Source organism: Pholcus phalangioides, unplaced genomic scaffold (assembly GCF_987345545.1).
Source record: "Pholcus phalangioides strain wild (caught in Gottingen) unplaced genomic scaffold, Ppha-v1.0 ptg000012l_1, whole genome shotgun sequence".
Lineage (NCBI taxonomy): Eukaryota > Metazoa > Arthropoda > Arachnida > Araneae > Pholcidae > Pholcus > Pholcus phalangioides.
This window is the reverse complement of record NW_028301605.1, coordinates 5,643,106-5,663,337: the sequence shown is the minus strand read 5'-3', so window position 1 is coordinate 5,663,337 and position 20,232 is coordinate 5,643,106. Positions and strand designations below refer to the sequence as shown.

The following is a 20,232-nucleotide window of genomic DNA, read 5'->3' as shown; positions in this document are numbered from 1 at the left end:
TCATGACCAGAGCCACCCTTAAGAGGGTGTGTAACAAGCGCGGTCACACCAGGCCCTATGGTTTGGGGCCCCCCCACACTTAAGGTAGAAGAAGTGAAGAAATATATACATATATCAAATATATTTTTAATTTTAGGAATTTTTCTCTCTTTAATTATGAATTTTCATCAATTCTGGGATTGTTTTCTTTGATGAATTCTGAATTTTCATTGGTGAGTAGATATTTTTCAGCATCCCTGGATATTCTGTGATAATGCATGAATCTTTGGATGCTGATTCCCCTAACCCACAAAATAATTTCAAAATCGGGACTAAACAGCCCCGAAATTATTTTCTCACCGGGCCCGTGTCTGATGAGAGTGGTCTGATGAGACCACCATGTATATAGTTAATTTAAAAAGAAATATATTGCATATTTTTTTTTTAACGTTAATTTTTGAATCATTAATTTCTGTGGTCGTAATTTCTTTTTTCATTGAAATTGTCGTTGGCAGCAACGACACAGGAGTGACAGTCAGGTCAATAACAGATTGTCCAGGGTACTTAGGGAAGGGAAGCTCATCGACGAACTCTGGTACAAAGTACAAGTTGGCGACATCGTCCGCATGGAGAACAACCAATTCGTTGCTGTGAGTGAACTCCTCGAAACTAAATTTAAAACTTCCTTTGAAAATTAGAATTTTTTTCTGAGAAATTTTTAAATTTCCATCCACAGGCCGATATGCTGTTGCTGTCTACGAGCGAACCGAACGGACTGTGTTACATCGAGACATGCGAATTGGACGGGTAAGATCTTGTTCGTGGCATTTATTGATCCAGTCTTGAAAAATGTGTCGAAAATTTTCCCCTATTTTTACGTATTAATCCATTTGTAACAGGGAGACGAACCTGAAATGCAGGCAGGCCATTCCTGAGACAGCAGAGATGAACGAAGACAACAATTTGCTCAGTCAGTTCAGAGGTAACATCACCACACACATACCATAACTTTTACGAGACATTATAAACGCAAAACCTTCACTACAACAGGTCTAGCCAGCACCTCCTAGAGATAGAAGGTCTCCGCACTGGTTGCCATAAACGTCATTCAGACTACCTAGCAAGTTTGCTACATTTTGCAACACAGCATCCTATTTCGTTTCTTCTTATTTTGGCGTAGGATCTTAGCGATTGGCTCACAAATACCACATAGTGATTGGATGTGAGGCATAGAAATCGCCAAGTCTGATCTCGATCATTTCTTTTCCGCACAACGATGATAATGGCATGAGCAGGGATTTTTTTCCCCTGAATATTGTGAGGGAGAATGGACTACTGACGTCCCAAGCAGCATGCTCGGAGGACTTCTATCCCTAGGAGGTGCTGGTCTAGCTCTGGATCCGGGATCGGAGATCGATAGTATTTGTCCAGTCGGTTGACAAGTCCTAGCATACAGAAGATGATTGACAAGGAAAGGGTCCCAAGGTGGCGTTCTCAAAAAATTATGGAAAAATTAAAGTACATTCATATTAAACAGAAACGAATATAAAAAAAATTAGCGGCGGCGTACAATTATTAAAGCTGCAAAAATGATTAAAAATGACAAAAGTTGGCTACTCATCACCTCTCGCACTTCTTGGAGATATCTATTGAAAAATTTCTTTTCACTCTCTCACACACTTTTTCTTCCTTCTTTTTCTGTGCTGTACCAACACTATCTACAGCAGAGGGCCTCCACGCGAAGCTCGTGACGTCACTTAAGTAGGCCATTTCACCTGCAGCCATCGGATATACTACAAAAATAGGTAAAAATATCGCATGCGTCGGCCTGTTATATCCAATGGGTACTGGTGAACTGGCCTACTTTAGTGACGTAATGAGCTTCGCGCGGAGGCCTTCCGCTATAGATGTGTCAGCTGTGCCTGGATATGTGTTGCTTGAATGACGTCACTGTAGAGTAGCGGGATTTTTAAATTCATTCTCAGTCTCTATTGGTGTTCCAAATATTAATATTTACAATTTCATTTTTCGTGAGTCACCCATAATTCCCCAGGGTTTTTATATATCTTTTTTGTGCATATTTAAATGAGTAGGAGATTAGTGCTAATTTTTTTAAAACCTTTTAAAAGACGTCACCTTTGGACTCTTTCCTTGTGAGGCATTAGGGGTCATTCAAGTATTATGTCAGCATCGATGGGGGGTTTCCGATTTGCTGACTTTTGAAGACGGAGGGGATTTGGATGATGCTTACGTCATCAACCACCCTTTATGAAGATATGAAATATTCTTAATGGCATCTTATTCGGTGCGCCAAAAACGGAAAAAAACCTTTCGATAGTTATTGGGCACCTGAACTAACATTCTCCCTACTACCAAGTCCCCTACAGGGTCACTTTAAGCCCTTCAAGTGCTCTGGAATTGCGCTATGTATCCCTCAAGTGACCTGTAATTATGCTACGGATCACTTAAGTAATCTGGGAATGTTCCGCGGGTAACTTGAGTGATGTAGAACCACACTGGGGGCCGCTTAAATGCTCTAAAACTGTGTCACACGCCACTCAAGGGATCTCTAAATGTGCCAAGGATCGTTTAAGTGTTCTGGAACTGTGTCACGGTTTACTTAAGTGATCTTTGAATGTGAAAGTGATCTTTGAAGTCTACTTCAGTGATCTGAAAATGTGCCACGGGCCACTTAAATACTCTGGAATTGTGCCACGGGTCATTTAAGCGATTTGTAAATGTGCCGTTCAGTTCCTTTTTTACAAAATTAGGTTTTAGTACGCAAGCCACATCAGATAACCTACAGGACCATATTTGGTCTGCGGGTCAAGGGTTTACAGTATATGGTTTAAAGGGTGGGTCGCAATGAATTTCTTAAAGATAATTTAGAGTTCTTACCCTTCAAATAGCATTGAAATTGACAGAGATTGATTATAATAACGATACTATCGAAATTTTAATTAAAAAAAATTGTTTGCATTGAAAAAATAATTTTTTTTCCTCGTCTAGGGGGGGGGGAAGGTACACGAGCCCTTATCCCCCCCCCCCGTGTATGTTTCTGATCCCACCAATATGCGCTGGGGGTAGTGAGCAGTGCTGACGAAATTTCTGTCAAGGTAGGGGAGGTTGGTCAAAAATCGCTAAAAATTTGCTGATGTAATACTTGAACGGGCCCTTAGTATTAAGACGTGACGTGCCAAAATACCGTAGTGCAGCGGTTCTCAACCGGTGCTCCGCGGAGCCCTTGGGGCTACTTGTGAACTGTCCAGGGGCTCCGCGGCCGCTCGAGAGAAATATAAAAACATTGTAAGTTTGGAGAAAAAAAAATTATAAATGTTTTTGAATAATACAAGTAAATCAGCGACTTTGATGAATAAATTAAAAATATGGCTACGGGGCTCCGACATAGACATTATACGTATACCAGAAAGGACTCTGCGAGTCAAAAAAGGTTGAGAACCGCTGCCGTAGTGAGTGAACATCAAATTCTGCATCAAACTCGGCAAATCAGGAATGGAGACGTACGAAATGTTACGATAGGCATGTGTCAACGAAGTAACGAGTCATAAGAGTTTTTTGTGGCTCATGTTCTTCAAGTGTTTGGAAAAAGGCACCAACCATTGTGCTCTTGTGCAACCATTCTCGAGCAACACCTTCGGAAACGGCGATAAAATTGGTGCACAAAGATTGTCGTGTAACCATCGTCACTGAGACACGCTAAACAGTGTAAGGAATTCTGACGTGGATTTTGAGGATACATCGCCTAGCTGCCGAAGATCCTGCGCTCCTACAGTGACTTTATCAAGGAGGTCAGTCTTTTGGCGCTGTTCTTCTGCTCTTGAAACGCTGGTGCAATTCCAAACATTTTGCGTGACTCGCTGTTTTATTTCCATATACCTTCCGCAATATACCATACGTATTTACATTCCCGGTACATGAATTTGACACAAGATTTGACGTTCTTTTGCTACTCTAGACTGCAGTCCACGCCAAACAGCAGCTGTGCGATCGTGTGGGCATCGTGTTGAACCCTCATTATGAGAATCCATGTTTGAACTGTGTAGGCGGAAAACAGGTGATTGGCTGAAATTGGTTTTCTGCGGTATTCTAGTAATTTCTAGGCGCGAATGCGAGTCGGTCTCACATTTGAAAAAAAGACTCTACGCGGAGAGCAGGCACATCTTCAACATGAATACTTACATAACATGAAAAATTCAGACATTTACCATCTTCACTTCCAGAATATGGAAAGCCGATAGTACCACCGGCAAGAACGCGAAACAAGCACAACTTCGACAACATAAATACTGTTACGAAAATTATGTAAATAAGGAGTCATTCAGGAATTACGTCAGTATCGATGGGGGGTTCCCGATTTGCTGACTTTTGATGACAGGGGAAAGGGGGGTTTGGATGATGCTTACGTCATCAACCACCCTTTATAAAAATATCAAATATTCTTAATGGTATCGCGTTACTCGGTGCGCAAAAACCGAGAAAAACCTAACGCTAGTTTGTGGACACCTGGCCTAACATTATCTCTATTGATAAGTCCCTTCAGAGTAACTTTGGTGATCTCTAAATATTTCGCGGATCCAAGTAATCTGGAAATGTGTCGCGGGCAGCTTGGGTGATGTAGAACCACACGGGGGGGGGGGGGGCACGCCTTATCCTATCCGGAAGTAACAGCTACCTATTTTCTTATTAGGCCTCTTGGTCCCCATAACATGTGGGTCTTTTCTTCTTATTCCAGGTGACATTGTGTGCGAGCCACCTAACAACAACCTCTCGAAATTCGAAGGAACTCTCTTCTGGGAAGGCGAGTCCTACTCCATAGACAACGACAAGGTCCTGTACAGGGGCTGTGTACTTAGGAACACCCGGTGGTGCTACGGAATCGTCGTATTTGCTGGTCGGGATACGAAACTTATGCAGAATTCTGGCAAGACTATCTTCAAGCGCACTTCTCTGGATCGTCTCCTGAACATTCTCATTATCGGGGTAAGACATGGGGACTTCTCTTTATACGTCATTTCCCCCGATCATATAAGATTGGTTCATGTTGATTACTACACACATAAATATGTATTGCAGATCGTCTTGTGCTTGCTCAGTCTGTGCCTGTTTTGCACGATCGCTTGCGGTATCTGGGAGACCGTCACCGGTCAACACTTCCGCGTCCATTTGCCCTGGGATGTGCTGGTGCCAAAAGATATAGACGTTTCAGGCGGTGCTGCAATTATAGCCGTTCTCGTGTTCTTTTCGTACGGGATCGTAATGAACACTGTTGTGCCAATTTCGCTCTACGTCAGGTAAGTCATCAAGTAAAGCCTCTTCCCCCCCTCCCCCACTTCCCGCCCTCATCTCACATATACAAGGAACCATTATCTGAAATTTTATAGTTGAAAATTAGAGCTGATCCGATTAATCGATTGATCGGGTCATTTAATCGATCAAGTGTTAATCGCAGTTGAAAATTTTAGATGAGTTAATCGACTCTGTCAAAGATCTATTGAAATTTTTATTAAAAGTTTGTAATTTTACTTCACTAAACCGATCAAATGACTTAAATATTATGTTCCTATACATAACATTTCAGATAAGTGACCGTATTTAAAAATATCTGTGACATCCATATTTGTTATGGGCATCTTTTTCTCAGCCACCTGCCTCGGCATTTTGCCTGTTGTGGTGTTGTATTTGTATTTGTAATATTTTCATTGAACTTTTCGACATGAGGAAACGCAAGTCGATTCAACTAAAACTAGTAATGATTTCTAGAATTAACAACTAAAAAAAAAAACGACAAGATCCAAGTCAAGAAAAAAATTCCAGGACATGACAAGGTATGCGCAACATATCATCCCCCTTATACCGGAGAAATGAAAGTGCAAATTTTCACTTTTGGGTTTATGAGCTGTTTGGATCACTTATTTCGCCAAGTTTTGTCAGAAACGTGCCCTCTGTAATGTTATATCTCCTAAAATGTTTTACAAAACTTTTTAGGAGAACAACTTCCATGGGTACAGTAAACATTCAAAAGTCGTTTTCCAAGTTCTAGAAATTTGCACATTCATGTTTCATGCACATTAAATAGCTTCAAGGGGACGGGGCATTTATTTGTATCCATTCAGTGGATAGATGTAGGAATATGAACGAGACGCATGTACGGTGTAGTAGTAGTAGTGGATAGATGCGTGAAATGAATTAATGTGTTTTTATATGCCATCAATTAATATCACCATAGTTAACGACACTGCTTTTGCTATGAATGAATAGCATTCGATTAAAATTCGATTAATCGATTAAAAATTTTTTTTGATCAACCAGTTACAAATTTTAATCGATTCTCACAGCCCTATTGAAAATTCTATTCAGAATCCCACGCTTGTGCTATGTAAATACAGTTGTGGAAGGAATTATAGGGCCTGGTAGAAAAAATGACGATTTAATCAAAAAGTGATCTTGAGAATTTTTCCAAATATTTCTCAGAGATGATGACTATGCAATGGGAGCTAATATCTTGGAAACTTATTCGAAAAATTCGCAATACGTTTTCAGTTCCCCCCCCCCCCGATTTACAGTGTGATACAATTAGAAAAAAATGTAGGACTCACTGCCCTTTTCTCACGTCGGTTACGTAATTTGCATATCCTTATGGCTGGGCATCATTTCTGTGTGTGTGTGTGAGGGCTTCTCGAATAATTCAACGTAGTTGTTTTCCGCGAAGCTCGAGTCAAGAGGCTATCTTTTATAGTAAAAGTTAAGATCCTCGTTGGATAGAATAGTAATATATGTCTGAAAGGCTGGGATTACACTATTAAAGTTTTATGGAAATTCTTCTATGAAATTTGATAAATGCACCCAGTAAGCTGATGGGTTTGAATCTGCCCGAATGTAACCGATAAGATTATTAGTTATATTTTTCAAGTTCTATAAAAGAGCACTATTAAAGTTTTTAAAAAGCTTTTTTCATGGAACTTGAAAAATGCAATCAATAATCTTATCGGTTACATTAGAGCAGGTTCAAACCCATCAGCTTATTGGTTGCATTTACCAAATGTTACAAAAGATTTTTCATAAAACTTTCATAGTGCAATCTCTATCTATTGCACTCTATAAAAGTTCTTTTACAAAACTTGAAAGAAAACAACCAGCAATCCTATTGGCTGCATTTGCTCGAGTGTAACCGACGCGCTTATTGGTTGCATTTTGAAGTTTTGTAAAGATCTTTTATCAAACTTTTATAGTGTAATTCCGGCTAATTTCCTGATGAACAATGAATTTTATTCTGCGTATTAAAGGATAGTTAGGCCTTTTTCTTTAACAGATTGGTAGAGGAGAATAGCAATAATTCAATATGTGAACAGAACAAATTCCTTCAAAGAAAATTGTCTCTCTTGGACCAGTAGAAATGTCCACAATAGAAGAAGATTAGAGTGTCAGCATACCGTGTGCTCAGAAAACAATACTACCCTGACCACCCTTTGAAAGCACACACACAATGATCAGATTGGAATTCCCCAAGAAGCACTTAATTTCAAAAGGGATAAACGTTTTAAACTTGGCATAGTCTTTATATGAGTTGTATTCTGAAAAAAAAAGACAAAATTTATTACGTTCATTCCCCTAAAATTAAATACTTTTTAGCGAACTACAATCTGTGTGTGCTCGTAAAAGGTGGTCAGGAAAGTTTTTTTTCTCGAACACACGGTATGTGGACATCCTAACCTTCTATTGTGAACACTTTTATTGGTCCAAGAGAGTTCTGAAATGATCACAATTTTCTCTGAAGAAATTTCTTTTTGTTTACGTCTTGAATTATTGCTATTATCTATATCTATATATATAATGACATGTCCTGACTGATTGATTCATCATCGCCGAGCCGAAACCAACCACTGGAGTTATGAATATGAAATTCGGTCAGAGTTTTATTTTATGAAGTAAAGACCCACTAAGAAAGGGTTTTTCGGAATTCGACCCCTGGGGGGGGGGGTCATGGGGGGGGGGTTCAAAGAGAAATCATGCCGAGCCGAAACCACTGGAGCAATATTTATGAAATTTGGTCAGTAGGTTTATTTTATGACGTAAAGAATCACTAAGAAGGGGTTTTTCAAAATTCGACCAATGAGGGGAGTCATAAGGGGGGTTCAATGGTTACATACAGAAATCACGCCGAACTGAAACCAGTGAAGCTACATTTATGAAATTTGGTCTTATTTCATGAAATTCGGCTTAATTTCATGACAGACTCACTCTATATAAGAAGGTTTTTCAAAATTTCACCCTTAAGGGGAGTCATAAGGGAGTTGAAATACTATGTAGAAAAATCATGCCGAGTGAAAAACCGTTGAAACTATAAATTTGAAAAATTTGGTCAGTATCTTCATTATATGATGTAAAGAATCGCTAAGAAGGGATTTCTCAAAATCAACTCCGTAAAGGGGGGGGGGGTCTCAAGGAAGAATTTCGGATTACCAAATTCACACGCGAGCGAAGCCGCGGGTAACAGCTAGTTGTTAGATAGATAAGGTTATAGCGAGAAAAATAGAATGTTTGTGTTTCCCCCCACCCAGGGCCGCAACTAAATGATTGGTCACCCGGGGCAAGCGCGCATTTTGACGCCCCCTTGTAATGTTGAAGGAGAGGTTTCGGAATGAAATTTGTGCCCCCTCGGATCCAGCTCCCGGGACACGTGACCCGCCTGCTCTCACCCCCGGGCCAGACAGGTATTTTTGTGTCGTAGTGAAGGAAATGAAAGCGGTGGGTGGAATAGTTCTTGAAAAAAGGTGGCAGTTTGTTAATGTTTTGCAATTTCAAATGTGGCAGTTATAATGCGGATCAGGAAAATTTTAAAAATCACTTAAAGGGATAATTATAATTTTTTTACCCAGCCCTGAACAATTTTGAATAATTTCTTCTACCACTTTGAATGTTACTATAGAACTGACACTTCGCTATGTTTTTGTTTTTCTTTTTAAACAGTGTCGAGGTGATACGTTTCTGTCACAGCCTGTGGATAAACTGGGACGAGCAAATGTACTACGAGGTGAACGACACTCCAGCTAAAGCTCGTACCACGACACTCAACGAGGAACTCGGCCAGATCGAGTACATCTTCTCAGACAAAACGGGTACCCTCACCCAAAACATCATGTCCTTCCACAAATGTTCCATCGGCGGAAGAATGTTCGGCGACGCCACCGCCGCTGGGGATGAGACGCAGTCCGGGCAGGTTGGCATTTTTGTATCATAATGCATGTGAAATTCAAGAAATTGAATATAATCGTGGAAAAAAAAAAAAAAAAACTCTGTCCCGTATTTTATGGGACATTTCCGCAATTTTGGTCGTCCCAAATTTTCCACAAAAATGTCCCGGTTTTTCCGTTATTTTCTACGAGGCTAACTTAAATGTTTGAAATCAAGAATCGAGATTACTTTCATGACTTAATTTTTTTTGGCTGAAATTGGCAACTTTATTTGTGTGTGTTTTTGACAATTTTAAATTTTTCAAATCAATTAATCAGTTTTTTTTGGCTGTAATTGGCAATTCTAATTTAGTTTGACAGTTTTTATTGACCGTAATAAGCAACTTTACTTGCCTTTGACAATTTTTTTAGGCTCTAATTGGAATACTTGATTGCCAATTTTTTTTTTTACGATTATTGGCGATATCCCGTATGGATCTCAATTTCCTGTATTTTTATGAACTTCCGGGGACAGCCTAGTCTTGTATCGTGTTGTGTGTATTGATAATTTTCCATCGAAATTCTCACTTCATCTGCGGGCTGGAGGTTTTGCAACCCCTGTTCTAGAGTGTGCGTGTAAGGTTTTTGTTTCTTGTATATGGGAACGCGGATTAGAAAAAAAGGTTAGACACCACTGATCTAAGTGCCAGTTATATTCGTATGTAAACATTTACGTACAAATGCTATGTGATGAAGGATGGCTTATTAACACGTGTTTTCTTTCTCACACATAGTCCAGTCCGGAAGCTGATTTCTCTTTCAACCCAATGTACGAACCCAAATTCAAGTTTGGCGACACTTCTCTACTCGAAGCCATACACCAGGGCGATCCGGGTGTCTACGAATTCTTTCGATTGCTCGCTCTATGCCACACAGTCATGTCCGAAGACAAAGGAGGTAATCGTAAATGTTTTTAGAATGACTATCTTAACATTCATGCCGTTCTTACATCCACGAGAAGAGTCTTTGGCCTATATTTCTGCCAGTGATTTCCGACTAGTTAATCGATTTGTTACGGGAGACGCGGATTTAATAAGAACCATTCAAGCGAAAATGAAGTTCAGTAATCACCATTTCTCGTTTGGCGAGCTATTTCAGCTTCTTGTAAACTTCAGAATATAGAAGTTGGCGCATTGAAAGAATGAAATTATAATCCACATCATCGAGCCTAAAGCCAAACTGTAGGACTCTTTTGACTGAAGAGCACACCTGGGAGATGTTCTGTGGTCCTTGGTGAAACATTCAATGATGATCTTCGTCCTTTGTGAATCCTATGATGATCTCGGTCCTTTGTGAATCCAATGGCGATTTCGTGTAAACCTGATGACGATCTTGTATGGATCCGATGGTGATTTTGATGTGAATCCGATGATAATTTTTGATGTGAATCCGATGGTGATCTGAGCTTTTTGTGAATTCAATGACGATCTTTTGCTGATCTTTTTTTGACGATCGTTTTTTGCGAATTCGATGACGATCTGTGTGAATCCGATGGTGATCCTGGTTCTTTGTGAATTGGGTGACAATCTCCGATGTTGATGATCTTGGGGTGCCTTAGTGAATCCGATAATGATCTCGGTGCTTGGTAAATCCGATGATGAATCTTGGTCCTTAGTGAATCCGATGATGATCTTGGTCCTTAGTGAATCCGATGATGATCTTGGTCCTTAGCGAATCCGATGGTGATGATGATCTTAGTCCTTAGCGAATCCGATGGTGATGATGATCTTAGTCCTTAGCGAATCCGATGGTGATGATAATCTTGGTCTTTAGTAAATTCGATCATAATCTTCCATCTCAACACTAACCAAGGCATGCTAGTTAAGGCTCTAGTGACTTTTACAAACGTTCATGATAGCGTAAACGGTGTAATATTGTTCCGGGTAATTTCTCACAAGTCCTTGAAATGATCAGAGGATGAAACAATCTTCAGGACGCACAAATTTATTCACAGAGAGAACAGCTATTTACAATTTTTCACAAATAAGAATCTCGCATTGAGGATAAACAACAACTCACTGACTTCTCTCTCTATTCCTCGCATCGTTTTTAAAGACACATCGAATTTTACAGAAATTCCACTGTAGTACCAGTCTGGTGGTGCCACCGTCTGGAGGTCATACGAGACGTTCCGGATCAATCTAGAAAATTCGAGTGTTTATCTTTACCCTTCCAGTTTGGCAATGGGAGATTACTGTCCCGAGGGGTTCTCCAAAACTTGCGCAACCGATATTTTTCGTAACAATATGGTTATGGTGCATCCTCTTTACAACGAAATCGTGATGCAAAGACTCTTCTTGTGTTGGATGGACTATGTTTGTAGCATATGACAAACTGTAACCAAATATACCCATCACAATTGGACGAAATTTTTTGTATATATATAATATCTTTTTAAAAACTTCCCTTCCAGATGGCGTGTTAGAATATCAAGCACAGTCTCCAGATGAAGAAGCTCTAACGTCAGCCGCTCGAAATTTCGGTTTTGTTTTTAGAGTAAGAAATTCTTTTCAATGAAACATTTACAAATTAAAAACAATATATAATGATAATATTTTTGAAAAATTTGAATATTCTAATTTCAGAACCGGACTCCTGCAAGCGTGAGCATAGAAGTCATGGGCCAACTAGAAGTATACGAGCTATACGCTATCCTCGACTTCAATAACGTTCGTAAGCGGATGTCGGTAAGTCGATATGTTTGTCGATACGTTTGTCATTTTCAGCAGTGTTTGATGCTGTACGTAACGGGTATTCTGATCTCTATTGAATCGTATTACAGGTCATACTTCGTAAAGACGGCATGTTGAAACTCTATTGCAAAGGCGCTGACTCCATCATTTTCGAAAGGCTTGATTCGAGTTGCGAGGACTTGAAGAACGTCACGCTAGAACATTTGAATGTAAGTAAGCATCAGTAACATTATATACTCTGAATGATATTCTACGGTATGGAGGTGGTGCCAGAGATGGATTCTTCAACAGAGATCGAAGCTGATTGAGAGTTTCTTGATATAACTGTATTTGATTGGTAATGTAGAACTCATAAACGTGAATATTACACTAGTCAACAGCCATTTTGTATCTGAAATGTGACACATCAATTCTTATAGATTTTTGGGTGTAGAATCTGAATCTGCTCTTAATAATGTGCTAACACGTTAGAGGTTTTTATGTTATTTAGATTTATTATATTTTTAAAGGCTTTTGGGGGTTGCTTGGGTAGAGATCGTGACGAAATACATTTGTAAAATTAAATCTGTGACTATCCTGAACTATTTGTAATAACACATACTACACAGTGAGTCTTATTTGGAAAGCAATGAAACACAAATGTTAGAATACGTACAATCTTCAAAAGAGTACAGACCTGATTATGACAAATCGCCGAACTTCATAGAACAGAAGGAAATGGTTTCGTGATTTCGGTTTTCGATTTAAAAAGCTTTCTAAACAACAAGCTGAATTTTTCAGTTCCAGGTTGAAAAAGTCAAGCTTTCTGCTGAAGGAACAAAGGTTTTTCAAGCTTCAGATCAAGACTTTGTCTATACATTTTGAAATGCGGAATTCAATAAGTGTATGTTTCGGCATAAAATGGCTGATGATGAAAATCGGTGTTCAGCATAACCCACAGAAGGGGGGGGGGGGAGTTGACTATTTATTCAAGTAAAATCAGCTTAAAAGCAGTAGTATTGAGTAATGGTAACAACTTTCAGTGCCTGTGGCTTATTCGGTGGACAAAAGAAGGAAAAAAAACATATTTTACAGGCATGACTCTGCTACTGGAGGCAATCAGATGTGAAGATCATAAGTGCAAATATACTGTGATGGTTGCTCTTTTCGCATGTTTACAAGGTAGATTCACAAAATACTGCTTCTTCCTTTTCTGTCTATGGGACAGCAGACACCAAAAGTCACTACGAAGCCAACGACTGGCCCCGTAAGAAAATCATACATCATTGGAAAGGATAATGTAAAAAAAAATGTCTCTGATTGTGAGCCAAGTAACATACCTGCACTTCATATCAAGTTGGGCCTGATTGAGAATTTCGTAACAGCTCTTGATGAAGGTCAGTTTTTTAATCATTTGAACGAAATATATCTCAAATTTAGGGAGGGGAGGCCGAAAGGGAGCCTATTTGTTGGAAATCGGAAAACTTTTGAGAGATCCAAATTTCGATACCAAGCTGGGAAAAAATGAATTAGCTGCTTAGTCCTCTTGCAAAATGGTTATATATCTACTGCTTTCTTTTCCTGAGTGATTTTTTAGACAACGACAAGAACGCGGGATCCAAGATATATCATTAAAAGTAAAAAAATTTAGGTGCTTATAGCGATGAAGAGCGTAAACATTTTTTACCTAGCCATCCTCACTATGGAGCATCGTTATCAGAGACATTGGAACCTTTCAATGATAGTGTATTACTGTTGGTTTTTAATCATGGAGATTCATGATGCACTTCACAAGAGGAAAAGCAGTCTCATCTCATTTTTCCAATGCACCTAAAACTTTTGAAATGCATTATTAATGTAATACAAATACAAATACAACGCCACAACAGGCAAAATGCCCAACGAGGTGGCTGAGAAAAAGATGCCCATAAAAATATGGATGTCATATATTTCAAAAATACAGCAACCCAATTAAAAATGCAATTAACAAAAATTATAAACAATATATACACGTGATAAATATCATACAATGCCCATATAGAATATTTATGGTTGTCTTATTCTAAGTATGGATAACTTCTCGATTTACCCCAACAGGTTTATCGTATTTCTTTTTAAACGTGTCAATTGTGTTACAATTTACTACCTCCGGGGGTAAGCTATTCCATTTATTAACAACCCTATTAGAGAAAAATTCCCTGCGACACCATAACCTTGCATTGTCCCTCACCAATCGATAATGGTATCCCCTTGTAAAAGCAGTCGATTGGCGGTGTACTAAAACTTCATGGTCCATCCTATCCATCCCATTGAAAATTTTGAACACTTCGATTATATCTCCTCGACACCTGCGTTCATCCAATGTAAACATATTCAAAAAATGAAGTCTCTTTTCATAACTCAAGCCCTGTGTACCAATAAGGACACGCGTAGCAATTTCTCTGCACCCCTTCAACCATGTCTATGTCCCTTTGTAGGTATGGTCTCCAAAACCTTACAGCATACTCCAGTCCAGGACAAACTAAGCCTCGGAAAAGCGGAAGAATGACTTTAGGAGAACGCGAAGAGACCTTTTTGAAAATGAAACCAAGCATTCTATTAGATTTTTTGACCACCGCTGAACAATGTTCAGAAAACCTAAGCCGCTCGTCATTGAGAATTCCCAAATCGGTGACCCTAGTTGCATCCGGGATAGTGCCACCATTCAACTCGTAAGAGAACCGTGGGTTGTTCGAACCAAAATGAGCGACCCTGCGCTTATCAACGCTAAATGTCACGCTCCATTCATTTGCCCATGCTGCAATCCTGTTTAGACTGGTCTGGAGCAATTCCCGATTACCCCCATTAGCTTCACATCATCTGCGAATTTGCTAGTAATCCCATCGATATCCTGATCGAGTTTATCGATAAAAAGTGAAAAAAGTATGGTGCCAAGTACACTTCCTTGAGGAACTCCACTTGTGACGTCTGTCCAACCAGAGAATTCCCCGTTCACTATAACTCGTTGCGACCTATCTCTTAACCACGATTATATCCAATTCAGCAAGTTGCTTCAAATTTCAATCTCGTGTAAACGCTTCAAGAGTTTACCATGTTGGACCGGATCGAATGCCTTCTGGAAATCAAGGTAAACAACATCTACATTTTTGCTCTTACCCAAAGCCTTAGTCACGTGATCATAGAAGCAAAGGACGTTAGTTACACATGACTTCCCCTTCCTGAACCCATGCTGATTATCCGACAATACATTATTCTCGTAATGTATTAACTTAATATACATTATGTAATGTATTAATACATTATTAATGTATAACTGTTATTTCTGATTTATAGAAATTTGCGGGAGAAGGTCTCCGGACACTTTGCCTAGCTGTCAAAGATCTGGAAGAAGACACTTTCGAAGCCTGGAAGGAGCTTTACCATGCTGCTGCGTAAGTTGGCAATTTTCATCATTTCTGATGCGTAAAACATTTCAATGATATTCTTGCTCTTATACAAGCTTCTAATTTTTCTCAGCTTTTGATCTCATCTCATACCTAAAGCCGGGATTACACTATAAGAGTTTTCTAAAAGTTCTTTTATAAAATTTGAAAAATTCAACCAGTAAGATTATTGGTTGCGTTTGCTCGAATGTAACCTATGAGCTTTATTGGTTGGATTTTTCAAGTTTTATAAAAGGGATTGATTTTATAAAACTTTTACGGTGTAATCCCAGCTTAAAACACATTTTAGGTTCTTGCTGTTGCGAAAGCTCAAATATTTTCCTCATTTGAGTGATTTTCTTGCAGCTGCGTAAGCTCTCTAGTTTCATTACTTTTTATGTGTGAAATATATCGGCGATTTTTTTGCTCTTGCACAAGCTTCTAATTTCCTAAATTTTTCATCACTGCTCATGATTAAAACCTTGCTTCAAAGTTTTTATAATTTATAGTTTGAGTGATGATCTTTCTGCTGCAAGCTTCGAAATAACTATCATTTCTTATTTTAGTGATTTTCTTCCTACTGCGTAAGCTTCAAGTAGGAGGATTTTCAGTATTTCTCATGCTTGAAACATTTCGGTGATTTTCTTGCCCCTTTTCGATTTTACATTAATTTTCTCAATTTTTTATTATTTCTCATGCGTAAAATCTTTGTTCCACAACTTCCATTACTTCTTAGTTTGAGTGATTGATTTTTTTGCTGCTGCTGCCGCGTAAGCTTTCAATTTTCATCACTTGCACTTTCAGTGATTTTCTTGCTGTGTAGCATAGATTTCTTATATTCTGAATTTTTATCATTTCTCATGCGTAAAGCATATTTTTTGATTTTCTTGTTGCTGCGTAAACTTTAAGTTCCCATCATTTCTTATTTTAGTGATGTTTTTGCTGCCGCGTAAGCTTTCAATTTTTATCTTTTCTGATTTTATTAATTTTTCTTGCTGCTATTTAATTTTCCATCATCTCTTATTTCAGTGATTTGCTTCCTGTTGCCTAAACATCCAATTTCCACCATTTCTCATCGAGGCGATTTTCTTGCTTTTGGGCATGCTTCCAATATTTCTATCATTTCTTATTAAAGTTATTTTCCTTGCTGCTGCGCTCTGTAAGATGCCGTTTCTATAATTTCTCCTTTCAGTGTGGTCGCATTAATTCTGCTTAAGCTTCCGATTTCCATCATTTCTTAACACTGTATGTGGCCTATGTGATTTTTATTTTTGCTTTCAATTTTCGTTATTTTTCATTTTGGGGATTTTCTCACTGCTGTCTTCATGGGGGAGAACGACGCGAGTGATTCGATACTTGCGAGCAAGCGGCAGGGGGAGCCACCGCTATAAATCTTTGATAACTTTTTCCGACACAACTCTGCCTCTTTTGGGGTAACGGAAGTAAGGTGCTTTGCGTCAGTCCGGGGGTTGTGAGCGGTTCTATCTATCTATCTATCTCACTGCTGCGTAAGCTTCTAATTTCCATCATTTCTTATTTTAGTGATTCTATTTATAGGCGTTAAGCTTCCGATTTCCATTATATATTTGTTGTTTTAGTGATTTTTCTCACTGCTGGGAAAGCTTCCAATTTTCCTAATTTCTCATTTGTGAAACATTTCAGCGATTTTATTGTTCTTCATTCTTTCTCGTTCCTCATTTTGATGATTTTTCTTGCTGCTGTTGCGTAAGTTTCTTGTTTTCTCAATTTTTTTCATCATTCCTCTATGCGTGAATAATTTCTGTAATTTTCTTTCCTTTCCGAAAGTTTTACACTTTTCCGATGAAAACATTCTCACTGATTTCTATGCCGGAAAAAAACTGTAATTAATTTGTATTTTTTTTTCTCTCGTAGAACATCAATGGACGACAGAGAAGAAAAAGTAAACGCTGCTTATGAAGAAATCGAAAGGGACATGAGACTCCTCGGAGCTACAGCCATCGAAGACAAGTTACAAGATGGCGTACCGGACGCTATCGCCAATCTCGCGCTGGCAAACATCAAGCTTTGGGTACTGACCGGTGACAAACAAGGTACACTCGACGTATCTGTGAATCTTCGTCTTTGTTGAAAACGTTTCACACGATCTCATATATATAGGTCGCACTTCGTATTATTAATGACATTGGCATCCTTTTACCCCATAGAAACGGCTATAAACATCGGCTATTCCTGTCAACTTCTTTCTGACGACATGGTCGACATCTTCATCATCGACGGAAGTTCCTACGAACAGGTTGAAGATCAGCTGAAGAGGCACAGGGAAGCCATTGCGAACGTACACACCAGCAGCAATTCCAATGCTGCCACTTGTTCGGTCATCAGGTTCGACGACCACATGACGGAAGACGATGAACAGTCTAGTAAGACACCATACCAGGGACAGGATCCAACTGGTGGATTCGCTCTTGTTGTGAACGGTCATAGCTTGGTGAGCATTTTAAGAGAATCGACGGCATGAATATTTTTTTTCAAATTCCTGGAAAGACTATCAAGTCCTTCTAGGAGGTTCCACGAACCCCCACCCCCCACTTCGAGAAACATTTTCACGATCATGAGTATCCTACAAAAGCAAGCTAATTTTCCTGTCGCTCATTTTCAGACTTACGCACTGGAGCCATCGATGGAGCTACTGTTCCTTGAAGTGGCATGTCAGTGTAAAGCCGTCATATGCTGCAGAGTGACTCCGTTGCAGAAAGCGCTGGTCGTCGATCTCGTCAAGAGGAACAAAGGAGCCGTTACACTCGCGATCGGTGACGGTGCCAATGACGTCAGCATGATTAAAAGTGGGTTTCACAATCAAATCGAAATTTCTGATGTTCGGATTATAAAGTTGTTTTTTACATTAGTATCATATTTGCCAGGCCGTTCGTTGGTTAGTACCTATTACACGCGAGTATGAGAAGACTTGTGGCACCACAATCAGGACAGGTCTTCCAGTTATTACAGCGGGAATTTTCTCGTATAGGCGAGTGTTGTAGAAAATCTCCATACTTGCTGCGCTGGTCTCCATTCTCCCTGTTACTGGGCTGAGCTTATGCTGCAGCTGCGTTGGAGCCATTCTGCTGTATGGGTGTGTAGAGCAGTGTTTCCCAACCTTTTGAAGTTCGCGGCACCCTCGGGAATAAGATTTAAAAACTCGGGGCACCCTTCCTTGAATACAGAATGCAGTTTACTACAACAAAAATCACCGAGTGAATATACATCAATAGTTTTGTTCGATTAATCATTAATATGAAACTTGTGATTTATGCTTAGAGCACAGATACTTGATATCGGGCCTTACAGTTAGGAACGAAACACGTAAATTATTGTCCTCAAGGTCTTACGGTCTATTTCTTGACAGACGGCAGCACTGCAGATAACAGGCATTACACAGAAACAAACTTCACATTAGATTCACAACATATACACGCACATTCCGGCATGTACCAATTTGTTAGATATTCCGTAGAGGAATGTGTACAAGCTGCATGTACGGTTGAGTAGTAGTAGTAGTGTATTTATTGCTTTGTATTTTATTGTCGCTATAGCAGAGAAGGCTTTCTCGCATAGATATGATGTTAAAAAGGGTAAAAGTGCGTCATCATTCAGTCACTTCATTAGATTAGGATACTCCTCTCTTAATTCAAGCCAAAAAGCAGCCACCGACGCCTTACTCTTGGTCATAGGCGGAGATAGACACATAAATTTGGGGGGGGGGGGAGCATGATGATGTCAATTCATATATGCATATATACATAAGATCAGTCAACTTCACCTTTAACGCTGGGGGGGGGGGGCATTGTCTGCGAAATCAATTGGCGAGGCAACGCAGTCAAGATTCTCAGTGGAAAAAGATGGAAAGTACATATCTATTGCATCTTGCAATCTTGCTAAGTGTTGACAAATGAGGTTTTTCAGTTTATCCGAAGGTGATGTCCCTCTCCGCTATTACTACGAAGATTTCGACAGCTGGCTGATGCGAAGATAAATTCAAGAAAGAAAATTCAACAGGCCTTGCGGGGAATCGTACCCACCTCCTCTCACTTGCCGGGTGAGCACCCAAGACCATTAAACTACAAAGCCAACGAATACTCTTTCCTTAAGCTTTTGCGTGAACCAACACCATCTATAGCAGAACGCTTCCGCGCGAAGCTTTGACATCACCGAAGAAGTCCATTTCACCTGTAGCCATTAGATACAGCAGGCCGACATATACGATAGCTTTACCCTTTTTTGCAGTATATACAATTACTATAGGCGGAATGGAATTCTTCAGTGACGTCACGAGCTTTGCGCGGAGGCTTTCTGTTATAGATGGTGTTGGCCCGAACGGGGCCGTACATGGACAGCCAGACCTAACTCAAGCCAAAGCTCACATTGCTGACACTGCCACCAGATGGCGACTTATCCGATTAGTCTGTCACGCATAAGAGTAATTAATTCGACTTAAATTTTTTTTTTAACTTTAAGTGGACTGTCATATGTTTTTTATTTATCTCCATAATATCTCGCGGCACCCCAAAACCGGGGCACACCGGTTGGGAAACACTGTTGTAAAGGTTGGGCGGCAGAACTTATTGGTTACATGACGCTTCACCATTGGTCACAATCACAGAGCAAAAATTAAATGTGGCAAGAATTCTATGGCCAATAAAATTCTCAAACACACACACACCACAATGAACCTTCGGGCAAAGTGATGTTCTGGAGCTCGCTACTAGGCTGGAAGTCCACCAACCTACATGCCTATTTCTTGAAAACCATGGAACCGAAGCTGCAAACAAACACATTAATATTTTATGATATTTTGTATGTCTGAGGGGAAGAGAAGTCCTTTGTTTTTTTAAAATTAAAGTCTCAGTCTTTTGACTTACACATTTGTAC

At 39.5% G+C, this 20,232-nt stretch overlaps 1 protein-coding gene across 1 annotated transcript in view; it reads left to right on the top strand.

The window, feature by feature from the left end:
* The window catches only part of LOC149079218 (phospholipid-transporting ATPase ID-like), a 67,311-nt gene that overhangs the window by 39,650 nt on the left and 7,429 nt on the right, over positions 1 to 20,232 (top strand). Inside the window, exons 6-19 of the mRNA XM_089240114.1 lie at positions 495 to 629; positions 716 to 786; positions 879 to 961; positions 4,733 to 4,980; positions 5,074 to 5,291; positions 8,968 to 9,217; positions 9,965 to 10,127; positions 11,644 to 11,726; positions 11,816 to 11,917; positions 12,013 to 12,132; positions 15,236 to 15,333; positions 17,218 to 17,396; positions 17,511 to 17,794; positions 17,966 to 18,149. Coding sequence (XP_089096240.1) covers positions 495 to 629; positions 716 to 786; positions 879 to 961; positions 4,733 to 4,980; positions 5,074 to 5,291; positions 8,968 to 9,217; positions 9,965 to 10,127; positions 11,644 to 11,726; positions 11,816 to 11,917; positions 12,013 to 12,132; positions 15,236 to 15,333; positions 17,218 to 17,396; positions 17,511 to 17,794; positions 17,966 to 18,149 — 2,218 coding nt within the window. The remainder of the gene's footprint in view (positions 1 to 494; positions 630 to 715; positions 787 to 878; positions 962 to 4,732; positions 4,981 to 5,073; positions 5,292 to 8,967; positions 9,218 to 9,964; positions 10,128 to 11,643; positions 11,727 to 11,815; positions 11,918 to 12,012; positions 12,133 to 15,235; positions 15,334 to 17,217; positions 17,397 to 17,510; positions 17,795 to 17,965; positions 18,150 to 20,232) is intronic.